The sequence below is a fragment of the Haliaeetus albicilla genome, chromosome 6 (assembly GCF_947461875.1).
Source record: "Haliaeetus albicilla chromosome 6, bHalAlb1.1, whole genome shotgun sequence".
Lineage (NCBI taxonomy): Eukaryota > Metazoa > Chordata > Aves > Accipitriformes > Accipitridae > Haliaeetus > Haliaeetus albicilla.
This window is the reverse complement of record NC_091488.1, coordinates 40,525,917-40,542,541: the sequence shown is the minus strand read 5'-3', so window position 1 is coordinate 40,542,541 and position 16,625 is coordinate 40,525,917. Positions and strand designations below refer to the sequence as shown.

The 16,625-nt window shown below is 41.2% G+C and overlaps 1 protein-coding gene across 3 annotated transcripts in view; it reads left to right on the top strand.

The window, feature by feature from the left end:
* The window catches only part of NME7 (NME/NM23 family member 7), a 91,050-nt gene that overhangs the window by 57,160 nt on the left and 17,265 nt on the right, over positions 1-16,625 (top strand). For all 3 annotated transcript variants that reach the window (XM_069785738.1, XM_069785740.1, XM_069785741.1), the window contains exon 11: positions 16,369-16,476. In XM_069785738.1, the coding sequence (XP_069641839.1) occupies positions 16,369-16,476 (108 nt within the window). The remainder of the gene's footprint in view (positions 1-16,368; positions 16,477-16,625) is intronic.

The window sequence follows — 16,625 nt, the reverse complement described above, 5'->3', positions numbered from 1 at the left end:
TCTAACTTGTTTGTTTGTTTGTTCATATATGCTAGATCCTGATGTGTGTACAGCCTGTTTATAAACACAGGTGAAGAGCAAATTTACTATAAAATGCACTTTACTGGGTCACTTTGGCTCCTGTTAAATAGTACCCTATTTAGCAAGTAGTGCCATAGAAATCACTGTGATTACTCTCAAAGCAAGGTGCTGTTTGAAGTGAGTGAACGTGTTGGAATTTGACTTATATAATGAATCTCTCCCAATCACATGTGCTGTTAATTATATCTTATGTACATAGCAAATGTAATAATTACTTTGTGGCAACTCAGATATCTAAACTGGGTATGAATGTTAACAGCCTTTTCAGTCTGTTCTTGGTTTTGCAGGGAGGCGGTTGGGGTACACATCAATAAAAGGCACCCAAAAAGAGGTGATATAAATTTTCTCGAATCAAAGCGAGATGTCATTTGGAAATAGGTCTGGTTTTGTCCAAGTCCGTGATGTTTAGGGCTGAAGAAAGAATTACAGTTTTTCCATTTTGAAGATTATGCTTTAATAAGCTAGCAATTTATACCAAGTGTACTTTGTGCTATTTTCTCTGAGTAGTATTTTGTTAGCACTGCAGGTCAGTAAAGCTCTCTGCCAAAAGTACCCTTCATTATAAACCAGCTTATAAATACTTTGTTTAAACCTCTCGTGTGGTAGTAGGGAAGACTGCTAACCAAAAACCTGTTTTGAGCCTCTCTGTGGTAGTGTACAAACAGCCTATCAAATATGGAAAGCAGGCAGTGGGATAAAGATACTTGTCTGCAAGGAGCTGTGCTGGACATGCTCACTCTCAAAATTACTGTGACCTGATTGAAGGGCTCATTGTCACAGGTCGCAGGCTTGTGGAACATTTGTTCCCGGTGGCTAGTATATGCACTAGGAGAAATGCTTTTCTGCAGATCTTGCTGCTGCTTACATTTTTGTTGTACACTGGCACTTTTCTAATGAGTGGCCAGCTGGGTCACTGCACTCTTGGTGAACTGTCAGCATCTTTAAGTACACTTGGCTTAAGCTCCTGGAGTGCAGCTGGATTTTTTTGTATCATTGGTGGCCTCATCTGAGGCCTTTCTGTAATCTTTCAGATCAGCTGTGATGCTTGTTTATCTTGTCTTCCAATTGCAGCCTCTAGTTTAGCTGTTCCTCAAAGCCAGGTCCCAGACTACTTGTGTGACTTGCTCTGGGTGTTGCTCTGCGCCTCATTCTCTCTGTGCTGGAACGTGTCTGTGGCCAACATGTAGGGTTTAGAAATGGAAGGCACTCTCCACATCTACTATAATAAACATGTATTTGTGCTTTACTTACTGTTGCAACACCCCTGTAAAAGGCCAGCAGCCGTTCTGATACCCATCTTGAGAATACTGTTTCTTTACAACATTAATAAGGGCTGTGTAAAAAAGATCTCCAGGTTCCACACAAGACTGTAGCTTTTCAAGGAGGGGAAGCACCCACAGCCTCTGCTGTGCACCCAAACTAGGAGGTTTGGGAAATTGAGATTCTATGAGCAGCTGAGCACTTCTATTTGGGTAGTTAAATTTCAGATAGGAATGGGATTTCTGAAATGACTTTGAATTCCACTGATTTTCCATAGGGTGTTTGAATCATTTAAACCCTTTTTCAAAATATAGTATAAAATCTTGTAATGCAGGTTGTTAAATTACATTTTTCATGCTGGGTGCTATTTCAGTCTGTTTCTACTGGTGCAGTTCTGACATTGAGAGAAAAAAAATTACACCTATGGCAAAGAGGTGACTGCTCTAGAAAGCTAGGAAGAGGAGTTAAAAAGTTAATTAAATCAGATTACTAAAGAACACAAACTTGAACTTTTGATACACACTATCACTTCGAAATAAGAGTTGCTAACTGCAACCAAAGTTCAACAGAAAAGAAGCTATGTTTCTCCATTGTAAAGAAATGAAAGTGGTTGGAGAGGGGTAGGGGTAAATACAGCACAGTGTGCACTATCAAGAAAGCTGTTTTGTTTAAGTGCGGTAAGAAAAAAATCCGCAAACTATTCTGCATTGATTTGACATTGTTTCATGTGAATCAGAAAGCAAAGGCTCTAACGGAAAACCTTGGAACAGGGGGATGGTGGCCAGGGAATCCTGTCACTGCTTGAGCTTGCTGACATCAATGTTTCCTTTGATTGGTGTTTGTGTGTTTTTGGCCTCTGGAACACTTGGAGGCCTTTTCTTATTACCTTGTTCAGACCTAAGTCTGAAGCTACAGCTGCAGTTTTCACATCTTCATGCAGCCTCTATGTTGAAATAGCTAGTAAAATGAGATGATTATGCAGTATTCATACAACACTTGTAAAATGCTGTAGAAATTAGATATATTGCTTTTTTTTTTATTTTTACCTTTCTTTTGAACTTTCTTTATGCACAAATGAAAAGGTTGGTTATAACATGTGATTCCAGGAGTCTACATCAGCTATGTGTTCCTGGCTGACTGCATAACTTTTAGTAGCCTTAATAGCTTTTAGTTAGGATTGGCAGTACACTAAAAGTGACTCAAGTACCTTCTGCTGTGAGATATTATTAAAGTGATGGGACATGCTGCAATATTTCTGCATCCAGTGGTCTGGAAAGGGATTTTCGTTACTTGCTTTAGATCTTAACCTGCATTCTTTTTACATTGAGGATTTGTAATTTTAACGGTAACAGTGTATTAACAGTCTTTTGTACTTCTGCATCAACACCAAAGAGCTAAACAGAAGATTAGAAGGTTTAAAAAAAAGCGGTGAACTGAAAGAGGTGGAGTCTGCTTTAGCTCCGTTCCTGACCTCACTGTGTGACCTTGGACAAAAAGTTCAATATGTTTCTGCCTCAGTTATCACGTCAGTTAAATAGGGATAACAATATGAGCCAAAGAGCACTGTTGCTGTAAGATTTTTTTGTTTGTATAGACCTTCTGTGAATCTCTAGCACTGAAAAGTATCTACATGTGTGGCCGAAAATGTTCATGTTCATTCCTAGAGCTACATTAGCAGCACCACATTTTCATATTGCATCAATAAAAAATAGTTCAGTGGAAGACATAAAGAAATGTGAAGACAATTTTTGAGCGCTCAAGTATTCATTTTCTGGCAGTACCTTCATAGCTGTTTCAATGTGGATTCTCCCTATAGCCTAGTGAGCCCTGGTCAGAGCGTTGACAGTGAAGTACATAATGTGTTTCCAGAGAAATAAGATTTATTAATCTAATTGTTTGATGAAGAAGATTTTCATATAATTGATTATCTGCTCAGATAGCCTGAGTCATGTAATAATAATAAAAAATTCCATTCAGAGCCAAACTATTATCAGCTAGAGTAGCAAACAGATCGATCGATACCAGTTACGATATCCTGCTGTCTAAGCCTGCAATGGGAAAGACATGATTGAATTGCTTAGGTGTTATTTAAGGTCAGCCATCTGACTCTGTCCTTTCAGTTTTTAATTTCCACATCAGCTTCTGCAGGTCTAATGAAAATGTGTTCTAGAGTGTGCTAAGGCCTCTTAGTTGGGGGACATGGTAATTTTTGACTGTCTGTGGAGGGAGATTCTTCCCTCTAGTGCAGCCCTCTTTTGCTGAGCTGACACTGCTTATTCATAAAGCCTAAAGTCTTGGGGGGTTCAGGACTTCTCCTGCCTTGTTCTGTGTCATCCCTCTGTGCGTGGGCAGGGGGCTTATTAAGACTGGATCTAGCAGAAAGGAAGTGTTAAGACAGCTGTGCTCTAGTGACCCACAGCTGTAATGTGACTGTAACCATGAGTTGCCACCACTGCTTCAGACTGTTTGAAATTTACCTCCAAAAGCATTATAGCTTGTTGTCAGAGACAAGCCTGTGTCTGCGGATGCCAAACACCACACCTGTGGCAATGAGTTGGTTTCCCTGGTTTAAAACGGATGGAGTCTGCACTAGCTGCACTAGAAACAAGACTGATACATAAATGTCATATTTGTTCTTCCTGTCAAAGCTGTGTGTAGCCCTGGGAGCATATGAGAGTCAAGAATCCAATAATTGTTTTTTTACAGGCATGAATTCAGTATTCATAGTAAGTTCTCCTGATGTGTTTCTCCTGCTTCTGAATGGGTATTGCAGAGGTCTGCAGACCCTGACACCCTCCTCCTTCCACCCTATTTGCTTTAATTATGTGTATGTATGTGCTTTGTAGTGGCACGTATGCATGATCTGGTTATAAGTTTGAGGTGACCTGCTTAGAACTCTGTTTCTTGCGTACTGTCTTCTCCAAGCCACCCTTTGCAGGCAATGGGAAGTCCTTTGATAGGAAGAGGGACTTCAGCCTCGCTGAAGTATGTCTTTGTGGGGAGATTAGAACAAAAATCAGAGCACTAGTAGTGGTGGAGGGCCCTTTTGCTTGCAAGTGGCTTGCTTTAAATATCGCTTGTTATTGCCTGAAGGCTGCTGTCATATGATGGCTGTTCAGTGTCATGTGGAACTGGAGTTTGTAGGCTCACTTCGATTCTTGATGGGTAGGTGCATATGTGCTGAAAATTGCTGGTATTAGTGGTGACTGGCAGTCTCCATTGGGAGACTAAATACCAACAGAGCCCTCAAGACTGAACTCTGCTTTAAATCCAATGTGATTGAGGCATGTTGGCAAGGTTACAGTTTGAAAAAAACTTTTATCTGCCACTCCTTGTCTGAGGCTCCAGAGCTACCAGACTTCAACGTGTCAGCAGTGCCTAAGTAAATCCTGGATGGGAGGTCATTGAACTTAGATTCAGTGGTCACAAATTACAGTCGTTTGATAAAGTAAATAATAAAAGATATTGCATTGTCTGATATCAAGCCTACTACCACCACAGAGACGTGATGCTGAAAGAGTCTGCTGCTTTCATCCTCTGGAGAGAAGGTGCTGGGGACTTCTGGGAGAGGACTGAAAGTGGAGTACATTTGCATCTTGTTTCTGGCTGCTGCAATGCTTTTTTTTTTCCTCAGTTGGCTACCAAAGCCCCTCTAGCCTATCTAGGGTTTTTTTTGTAGTTTCTTCTGCTACCTGTCACTGTGATATTTTAGTATCCCCCCATGACAGGGCACCTTCTTGACTGCAATGTCTGGACATTTTCAGGAAGTTATCAATGTTTTGTCAAAAATCCTGTATGCCCTCCTGGAAAGTAGCATCAACTTCAGAAGCCTCAGGGTTCCCATCTGTGTTCTCGTCTTTCCCTTATGTTGGGCTGTCTCTGGCTTTGAACTGGTTCTTCCTGGGCTCCTCGTGCCTGGTTCCAGGCTGGAATAGCTTACCCTATTTTAGCAAGAAGAGAGAAGCTGAACATGAGCCCAGAGACTGAAGAAAAGCAGAGATGTGCCACAGGGCATTAACAGCACTGGTTACTGGTCTTCCTTGACTTGCTGTGCTGCCACAGAGACCTCTTACCTACGCCCCAGAATGGGTAACGTGTCAGGGTATCCTAGAGCTAGGTTTTTAGGCCTTTCCCTGCAAAGCATTGTAGGGCTAGCCATTTTGGTAAGGGTTTAAGTCACACTTAGAATATTTACTTTTTAAGAAAACTCAATTTCTTGGTCAAGGACTTTGTACCGTTCAGCTCTGCAGACACATGAAGACATTTAGCCTTATCTGAAATCATGAAGACTAATTGTATCTATAGGTAGGTGTGAAAGAAGCCTGAAAGACTGGCTTAGGGATGCTAAAGGCTCCCTTTGCTCTCAAACTGAGTGCGTCCCAAAGTAGTAGGTAGGTGTTATTAAAAAAGTGGTATTTTAAGCATCTATGATCAATACAAGATTCTTATAAATGCTATGAGTTACACAAATTTGTCTATTCAGCCTTGAGGAGGTGGGGTTTTCCGGATTGCGCAGGGTTTTGGTTATAAGTGTCCATCTGCCTATCTTGTTTTGCAGAATGAATGCTTCCATATCCTGTTTGTATTGCATCTTCCTGTTTAGGTTCTCTCCAAGCTTTGAATATATGCCAAGTTTTAGAGACTGGTGTTACAGACTTAGTATCTCATATAGATGGATCATATTTTGTTTAAAAGGTGACCGCACAAAGTTTTAAAAGTGCTTCCTTGCCTAGTTTCTTTTAGTATTTGCTTGGTTTCTTTTTTAAATAATGCTAGCTAATACCATATCTTTATTGTATCTCTGCTTATATATCTTAGATGGATTAAGAAGAAAAGTTTTGTTTCTCACTACTGTAGAAAATGAGGTAGGCTTCTAACATATCAGGTGACCATGTGATACCAGCCTGGTATAGACAAATACACAATGTAATTTTACACCCATAGGCTGATCAGAAGTAATCCACAGGGTTCTCTCGAGGGCTTGTTTCTCCCAGCTACACTGGATTACAGTGCAATTTACCTCGCCTATGGGAGGGTTTTAATGCTTTTTAAAAATCAAAGTATTCTTCCCCCTTGTGAAAATACAGTCTTTGTCAGTAAGACACAGAGCTGGTCATCAGAATTCCTAGGTTGTAGTCTCCTCCTGCAGTTGCAGGTCTACCTTCCTTGGTGATTCCTTATCTTTCCGCACCCCCCCTCCCCCACTTTGGACTGTTCTATTATGGTTCTGCTGTAGCTGCTGAGGTTTCTGAGAATAGATTCATTAATATATTTGGTCCATAAAAGGCACAAGGTAAGAGCCTTTTTGAGAACTAGGTGGTTCTGGGTTAATTTCAGTCTGCGCGGTTGTTTTCTTTGCTTACCTTGTGTTCTGTTTGGTTACAGCAGACAGCAAATCACTCTTTTACATTGGACAGTGATGTTTTTGAGTATATAAAAGTTAATCCCTGAAAAGAAGCATTAAAGCAAACAACAAATTCTCTATAACCTCAGCCCTTCCTTGGAAAAAGGGAGCAGTGTTTCCAGGAGATAGGGGAAGTGCTGAGGTCACTCTGGATAAGAAAATGATACTGTTACTGCACTAAACAACTCTTTTCTCCTTCTCCAGTTTCTTAGCATCCTGGTCACAGTGACCTTGTGTGTTTGCAGAACTTTTGATTTGAATAGATTGAGAGCATTTGCTTACATGCCTGACTCAGATTTTTGTTGACTGTAGATAGCCTTATCCTTCACTTGAATTCTTCCTGACTTATCATTGGAACATAGTAGTTTTGTAGTGCTGTTATGTATACTTCAAGTTATGAATTAATATGAGTGATATCGCCAGTAAAAAAAAATTAACAAAGTAATAAACCAAGGTAGAACTTGTTAGAACAGGCTGCAAGGGCTTTTTCTAGAGCACTGTAGAAGGCAGTTTGCAAGAGTCAGCTCACAAAGGTGCTTGTTGAAAATGTGCAACAAAGTTATAAACATGTAGGAAAAGGGCAGTAGGGCACTCACTTTTCCATAAAACCATGATGATATTGTGATCTTGAGTATCCTGAAGTTGACTGTAGCTCTCCCAAAAGGTTTCATGTCTTTCAGTCAGCAGCTTATGAGTAGCCAATTCTTGGATGTGTGTGACTTTTTTTTTTTTTTCTTGTCCCTGAGGACTGCTTTGTTAATAAATTGGTGGAAGAGCTAATAATAACCAAACAGAAAAGGAGCTGCAGATCATAGTGTATCTTACGTACTCTTGATAAGCTGGTACACAAAAGAGATTGATCTGAGGGGAACTGATCACTGCTGGAAGGAGATCGACCAGTTTCTCAAGTGGGTTTCCCATAAGAGGGATCACTTGGCTTTCTAGGTGACATCCTTGTACTGTACATTGCAACAGGGTGTGTATGGACTGACATTCCCTAGGTGCTTTGCATGCTGTTGTAGTAATGCAAGAAGTACGTGCTGTGGCCAGAGCATATCTGCAGTCATTTTCTGCTTGAGCTACATTATTGAAGGCTTCAAAGTGCTTGAAAACAAATACCGTGGCCTAAGCCTTCCCTTCTGTAATAAAAAGGAGGAGGTAGTCTGGGTTTGCATTCTAATGATGACGGGTGGTATTATTGTTGTTGTTATTATTGTTATTATTTTAAATCCTCCTCTTTGCAATTGCTGATAGCCACGAGAACAACTGCAGTAATAGTTTTTGTTCTGTACCACTGGTCTTGTTGACTGTGGACACTATTAACTAAACAAAGGCATTTTAAAAACAGGATATAAAATGATGAATTCAAGTACTGAAAACCTGCTGAATAATTTGGGGTGCTGCTTGCTGTCTGTTTGGTTTAGGCTGACGTTCTCTGTTCTACTGCAGGGCCACCTGAGCAGAATATTTAGCAGCTGCTCTCACTTGCAATATGATAGACTGCATCAGATGTGCACATGGGACTTCCCTTGGATACTCCTACTAAGAAGTTTTTCCTTTCTATGTGTCCCTTGACTTCTCAGATCAAGGAACTCTAGAACAAGGTCGGGACGGAAGATGGGTGAGCAGCAGTTCTTCATGTTCCCATGGCAGCTCTGAAGTTCCCCTATGTGACTTGGCATGGCCTGAGTTTTTGCAGGCTGTGGCTTATCATCAGAGTGCTACACAGGAATTAAAATAGCACTGAATCAGGGAGAGAGAATAGTTGAGGAACTGGTCTGGGATTCAAAGATCTGAGCTAAGAGCTAGACATTGAACTTGTGATCCTTGTGAAATGTGTATTTCTTTGTGCCCCTGGAAAATTACTGAGTCCCTGTCTTGGTTTCCCACTCCATAAAAATGGGATCCATTCTGCTCCCATTTTCTGTTCTTTGTATCTCTTCATATAAGTTTTCCAGGCCAGGAGCTGTCTCTTAGTATGTATAGAACACTGACTAGTACAGCTAGTCCTGAATACAGCAGGGGCTTTTAAAAAACAGTTGTAACACAAATAATGATCGATTCCTTCCATCAGAACAAGGCTGTTCACAAGTGTGTGGGAAGAGATGGCAGCACTGCCACCTCCAAGCAAAAGCTTGTGGTTGGATTGGAGAGGCTTGAGGGCACAGAGTGGAAGGGGAAGCTCTCTCCCATGCTAAGTCCCAAATGAGAAGAATCTCTGAGGTTTGTAGCAGACTTGTGAGCTTTGTCTTCCAGTTTGTCTGCGCCTTCTGTTGAAGTGGATGGTCCGAAGTTGGTTCGGCAGGGAAGTCTCAGTAGAATTTTGAAGCAGTTTTTTCTGCTTTGCAAAGTGTAAAGCTCAGATATCTGGACTGCTTTTGCAAATGTAAAATTCCGTCTCAAAAATTTCAGAGGAAAAGATAATTTATAATTTTTCTTGTTCTTACAGGGGAAAACTCAGCCAAGATGTCTGCAGACTAAAAATAATGTCTTGCAACTTCATAGTGACTTTCACTGGAGGCTCTCCAGATATTTTGCTAACATGAATTAATGAAATCCCAAAATATCCCTTGCAGCCTAGTATTTTTTTTATCCTTGTTTTACAGGTGAATTAATAAATGGATGAAATTCTGAATGCCTCAAAGGCACTGGAAAAGCATCAGTAGGACCAATATTTCACCTTTAAAGCTTAAAGTAAAGCAACTAATAATCAAATTTACAGTTATACTGTGTTTTCTGATGTCTTGTGGGGTTAGTTGCTTTTCAGTTCTTAAATGCTTCCTTTTTCCAACTTGTCAAGAAATGTAAATATCCCTTATTGCACTCAGATAATACAACAAGATAGCTAGATATTTTATCTTAATTTCTATTTTGTGACCAACTTATATTTGGTATGTCAGTTATCCTCAAGACTTCACCATCCAATCTAGTTTGCACTTAACTCAGAAGCGTGGCTGCTTGCTCTTATCTAAATTCAGCCCATTGGCAAGGGCAGATAGGCACACAAATACAACAGTAAATAAGTTTCTGAGCAGGGCAGTTATCATTGGAATTGCTTAAGCATCAACCAGAAGCGCCAAGACTGGTAAAAATGCTATCTCAGGCTGGCAAATGTGCCACGTTTGCTGCCCACAGCAGAGAGTCTGTGGAGAGTTGGTGCAGCACCTTTGTGCTGCCAGAGAGGAGTGGTAGGGAACGTGTAGGAGTGAAGCAGAGAGAATGAAAGTGCCTCAGGGGATGGAGGGTGAGAAGGAGACAGTGTAACAACTTCTACAGACTTGTGAGCTTCCAAAAAAACTGCCAACGCTGGAGTATGGAAGATAATTTTAGGTCTGTTAACAAAACTTCCAAAAGATACAGGGCTTCAGACTGGTAGTTCAGACGTAGACTGACTTCAAAATAAACAGAAAAGCAGATGGATTTTTTTTTTTTTTTTTTTTTACTCAGACCAGAGTAGGCTTTTGTAACAAAATAAACTATGGTTTTATTATTTGCTGCTACCGTTGCAAAACTATTTGATTTTGGAAGAAGGTGAGCCTCAGGTGCACTTTTTAGCCTTGCAACTGAAAATTTAGCTGCTGTTGCCTGGATCAGATCATTTAATTTGCTGAACAAACCTTTACAACCATGCTGTTTCAAGTACATAACTGTATGCGTACAGACTTGGCTCAGTTAAAGATATGAGAAACTTGTCAGGACAGCCAGCAAGTCATTGGAGGCATAAATATTTTACCATCAGTAAGGAGAAGACAACCTGACTGTCTAGGTCAAATGCACAGTGCTCAGGAGATAGAAGATTAGGCTAAATATTATAAAGACTTTCAGTGCAACCTTTCCAGATTCTTGAGAACCTGTGTATCAGTTTGTTTTGTGATAAAGATCAAAAGATGAGGGGTGTTTAGTGTGGAGGGGGTTAGTTTGGAGGGGATTGTTTTGGTTTGATTATTTTTTTGTGATGTATGGAAAGTAGAAAACGCTATCTGATAACACTGTCTTCCTTGGAAGCGTGCATAAGGCCGTTGATACTGACTCCATATGTGTACATGACTTTGCTGCAGCTCGTGTGGAACACAAAGAAAGAGAAAATGTGTCACTTTGTCGACCAGAGACTTCTGTTCTGGATTGGTTTGTGAAATGTAAGCTGAAGGAAACCTATTGTATTCTCTTTAATATTGACCTGGTTTTGTATTTAGAAACTTTCTGAAGTACCTTTCAACAGGCAGGCCCCAGGTTTCAGGGCAAAATGTGCTCTTCCCCAGTTAAAGACTTTACAGTGGTAGCAGCACCATCTTATGTAGATTTTTCTCTTTGTAATATAGACAGAAGGCTTAGCACTGCACTTAGGGATGATTAAACAGACCTCGGACTGATGCAGGACTAGAAAATTGTGTTCAGCAGCAGCTGATGTTGAGTGTAAGGTGGCTCACTGCATGAAACTGGGGAACATAAATCACGCTAGAGCCGAGGTAACTAGGGGGGCACACACATCATCAAAACTGGTTGGCTAGAGTTTGGAAGGAGTATGGGCTGCAAAGAAAACATGCGAAGCAAGCTGGAGCAAGCTAGCTGTTGTGGTATCATGCACAAGATCATCTGAGACCACAGGTTTCATTTTGGCAGTTAAGCCTTTGTCTATGGATGGGAACTTCTGTGAAGTTAAAGAAGATATTAGACTGATCAGCTGAGGTTGTTCCCACAGTAACAATAATCTTAAGTTGTTTCTTAGCTTGAATAAGCATTAGAGGAGATTTTTGTCTAGTATTGTATTCTGCGTGACAGAGGCTGTGCTGCTTTTATCATTTTACCTCTTGCTGATGGCTTGTGTAGGAATGAATATTTTGTGCGGCTCCCTGCTGCAACCAGCAGTGTGTGATGTGACTGGTGCTAAAATCCCCTGAAAATAAAAGCCAGCTGAAGAGCTGTGATGATGGGAAGAGTGAGGCACTTATCCTACCTACCTTACATAGCTGTTGTACTGCAAAAGAGTCTTTTTTTTTTTTTCCCCTGAAAGGGCTTATCACCCTCCACTTACTACAGAGGAAGCTCAGGTGCCTAGCTTGGACGGGGCAGTCAGCTTTCTGATGGCTAAAGTTCAGTCAGACAAATTCCATGGTCAGTGGTGGAATTTACATTATTTTGTTTGTTCACAGTTAATGTGTGTTCTGTTCTCTTGAAAAGGGTGCAGCTGGTCCTTAAAAGGAGAAAGGCAATTGCTTGTTTGCCTGAGGCTGGCTACTGCCTTCTGGATTAGTTGGCACCCTCAAGGGGAAAGAGGGACCATCTCTTTCTTGACAGCAGCGGAGCATGGAGAACTGCAGAAGAAAAAAGCCTCATGAGTGCAGGGTGGGGAAAACAGAGATGGGGAGACCAAGTCAACATAAAGCCTTAAGAAAGAGTGATGAATGAGGAATGCCAAGAAGAGCAAGGAGCAGACACGCAGTCAGGGCTTGGATAGAGAAGGAAAACAAGGTGTTTTACTGGGGACGTAGAGGGGACTGTGCAGAGTTTTGTTGCAGCCCAAGAAGCCCTCTGAATGCTGCTGGCCTGAAAGCAAACCTAAAAGAATGAACCTGCCCTGGGAGCACACTGTGGGTAGGAGAGAGGTTGATCACAAACTCTCTTATTTTTATTCTGCTTCACTCAAGAGGACCAGTAACAAATTTTGAAGGTTCCCTTGTTCTAGTTCATGCCCATGTAGAACAAAGTTTTAGGCTGTAAAAGTTCCTTTGTTTGTTCTTGGTCCATTCAGAATTTGTTTCCCACTGAGGAGGGAGGGAATGGTTGCTGCACAGAGTCAGTGGTCACCTCTTTGGCTTTTCCTTGAATGCCATTTAAACGACAAAGCATGCAGAAATGTTTAAGGGCAGTGGCCTTTCAGCCTTTCTAGATACCCAGTTAAGTGTTCAGGGCAGATGCTTTTAAAAACCTGGTCAGATTTTCTTGAAATCTGCAGTTTTGGATGGAATACATGTTACTGTTCTGTATAACTTCCCATCCAGCCCGTGAAAAAAGAGCCATTTGAAGGAAAAGCAGTTAATGAGCTTTGCTCATGTGTATGTTTATGATTTTTCAGTCTGATTTTGACATATTACTGGCATTGGTGACATTTTTGTTTCCCTTAACTTGTACAGAAATAGAAAGATTTTACAATGTGCCAAGTACTTCATACAGGCAGTATTGCACCGGGCACAGTTATGTGATTGAGAGAAACATGAAATATTTGCATCTGTATCTTGTGTAGGACAAGGATATTCAAAGGGCTAGCTGTAGATCAAAGCCCAGCCTGTGAGGTGTGATCAAATAGCCTGCTGAATAAGACCAAAGAGGATGAAGCCTTTTGGTACAGCAGCCATGGTTTGTTTTGCCGCAGACAGTGTATTCTTTATGTGAGGTGTGAGTTCATGGCATCCCCATTTACACATGCACATGAAGTTCCAGCGCACACTTGTTACTCTCCTCTCATGCATATGGTAGAGCTGTAGCTGCTCTTAACTCCTCCACCATCCCACTCTCAACTCCTTTCGAAAAGTTTTTGACAACCAGTACACGAAACACATACACCAGAAACTACACTCAGCAGAAAGCTTAGGAAAGATGTTTAAAAGGGGATGGAGGGGTGTGGGGGAACCAACCCAAACCCCATTTTTATATTCGTATCTCCCTGTTGTTGCAGATGAGGCCTTATAAATAAAATGCTTGGCAAGCTTCCTGTCGTGGAGCAGAAGAGTGTACATTAATATGTGCGGTGAGGAGTAAGTTCTGTAAGGAACTCTATTCCTCCTTCCCTGAAACGTTCCCAAGATTTCCAGCTATACATACACAAGGACACCTATATATGATCCATAGAGCTCTTTGTATCTCTGTCATTTACAGAGGCCTTGTTCCCTGAGGGTTCCTCAGTGGTGTAGTAAGAAAGCAACAGAATAGTAAAACTTTGGAATTGAAAATTATTGACCTTTTTTGGCTATGTAAATATAATCGGAGACTGCTTTACCTCTTGTCCTGTTTGTTAACTGATGGCAAGAAAGGTTTATTTAGATTCTTATTAATCAGGTGCTTATAATGGAAAGTGCTGGAGTACCTACCTTTGTGTACGGCTGATCAGTTTCAGGAGGGGAGGAGAATGCATAGCAACCTGCATTGAAAAATTGAAGGAAGAACAGGAGATTGTGTACTGCAGCAGTAGGAGCTTTTGCCAATGTTAGTAAGAGTGAGTCCGAAAGAAGAAACATGAGGTCTTGTGTTACGAATTTGTGAAGTAGAAATGAAAGCTTAGGACAAATGATAAGTCAGGAGGCCAGAGTTGCTTTTAAAGAAAGAAAGAAAGCAAAAACAAAAACAAAAAAAAGAAAAGTAGGTTTGGTGAGGAAGATGGGTCAAGGGAAAACTTGGGAAAGTTTCATAAGAAGCAGAATTTTTGGACCTGTTGGAGGATGGAACAGTTTGAGCAAAAGAGTTTCATGGATAGGAAATAAACAGCATAAGAAATACCAAACTTTAGCTTTTTTGATCTGAGCTGTTTCTTGCTAAAGTGTTTCCAAAGGTTTCATAGCCACGATAATTTTTTCTAGTATGCCCAAACTTTCCTTAAAATAATTGAAACCCTAGTGCTATTGCTGGCTTCCTGACAGCTAGTTGTTACCGGGATCAACAGTTGTTTCAAGGAAGGCTTGATTCAAGTGTCACATAGCTATAGTTAACTGGCATGTGACTTTTGTTTCTCCAGCAGACTTTCTTATCGCAGGCCTTTAATGAGGACCATGTAGAGGAGGGTTTTTTTCTCCTTGGGGAGTTTTTTTTTTTTTTTTTTAAGGTGAAATTCTTGAACTTTCCTCTGAAGCAAAATTTGTTTGACGTTGAGTGTATCTTATTCAAATATCCTTGACATCCACATCCAAAGATCCTTATTACCTGTGATGTACACACAGTAACAATGGGGAACTGAAACTTCTTGTAGCATGTTTTGAGTTAGGCACACTCCAAGCATTAAAGCAGTTTAATTATCATCCAGGTGGGTAATAGATCACCATAGGTAACAGATCTAGGTTACTAGGTAACAGATCACCATAACTGTTAATTGTTATTACAGAAAAATATCTGGGACTTGCTGGGCTAAGAGAAAATTTTCTCCTTAAGGTCCAATTGTCTTAGTTTAGAAATGAGACATGACAAGTGGGTGAAGCTGGAAAGTGGCTAAAGAGTGTTTTCAGATAATGCTGTTGTGAGGTCTTTGGGGACTAGCTTAAACCATTCACTGCCATCCCAGAAGAGCGTGCATCATGCGAGTGGTCCTCAACTGTACCTGTGCAAAGTTTTCCAGGTCAACCAAGAGCCACTACTGAAGTCACTTTGAACCCATTTGACACTGAAAGTTAAGAAATGCTTGGACAATCCAGTCTGGTGACTCGGCTGCAGGGGCAGTAACCTCCAGCTGTGACACCGAAACAAACACCTGGGAGTGGCACAGTGAAACTGTGCTGGCCACTTCCAAAGTGATTACACCCTAATGTGCCCAGTGCCTTTTCAGAAAGGGGCCAATGTAGGCTCTGTTGGCAAGGAAGAATGCTTTTTTTTATTCAGTAGTTGTAGTGTGAGCTTGTCATCGGCCTGTCCCCTCACAGGCAGCAGTGCTTAGGACGCACTCACAGAAGAATGTTTAAAGGGTTTTAGGGAGGGAAAACTGGGTTAATGCCATCACCACTGAATTTTAAAAGGAGGCACACTGTGCATGAGGTAGGCTTGGAGAAGAGCTTCAGGGTGTTGGGAAGAGAGGCCAACAAGGTGTAGCACAGTTGGCATAGGAAAGGGATTAAAAGACAACACTGCAAGGTGATAGCACAGAGAAGTACAGCAGGACTGCGTTATGCCTTGAAAGAAAGAGCATGGTGGAGGGGAGAGCCAATGAAGGCAGTCCTCTGCAGTATAAGATGGGAGATATATCACGGAAAAGAGGTAGGGGAGGAACCGGAGTGTATCTGCTGTAGTAAGAGAAACACTCTGAGAGGCCAAGGAGGTGTTTGGCATTGTAGATGGAGAAGAGTATTGAAATGTCAACTTCAAAGTACAGACAAAGATGGAGAGAGAGTCTGGACTGATCCTCAGAGGGGATTAGATGTTGGCACTGGTCACAGTGTCAGAGAAGCACCACAGAGCAGAAGACCAAGAGGCTGTTCAGTAGCTGGGCTTCACAAATGCCAGGTTCTGAGGCAAGTAGTTCAGTGTTAGCGGAGGCAGTCTGCAAAGTGGTGCGCTTGTGTCTGGTGACTAAGGACAGCACATTCTGTGCTTGAGAGCTGCAAAGGTGTTAACATGAGCTAACTGTATTAATACAAGTGCCAAGAAGGTGTATCTGTAATATGAAGGGTCCTGTGTTTCACTCAAGGTGGCTTGACTGGCCCAATTTCAAGCAGTTAGTTTTCACAATCTTGGTCACATTTTTTCAACAGTTGTGTATGTGTGTAGTGCAAGCTGGAATTTTCCTCTTTGTTTTCTTTTATAGCATACGACACATACTAATAGCACAATAATGTTTTACTTTATAAGATTCTATTGTGTCCACAATATAAAGGAACAGTGTGACAGTGTGGTTCACAAAGGTCTTTTGGTTTTCTTGTGTTTAATAGGAAATAGCTCGTCATCTCCGACCTGGAACTCTGCGTGCTGTCTTTGGGAAGAACAAGATTCAGAATGCTGTCCACTGCACAGACCTACCTGAAGACGGACTTTTGGAGGTAAGACAAACATGTGCTTTTATATCATAGGAAGTTTTAAAGTGAAAAGCTATATCTGACACCGTTTTAAGCTGTTGAAGTGTTTTCTATGTGGAGTAGCTGTTGTGGAGACCAGTGATCAACTAGAAACAAAAGCAAAGAGTTTCTTA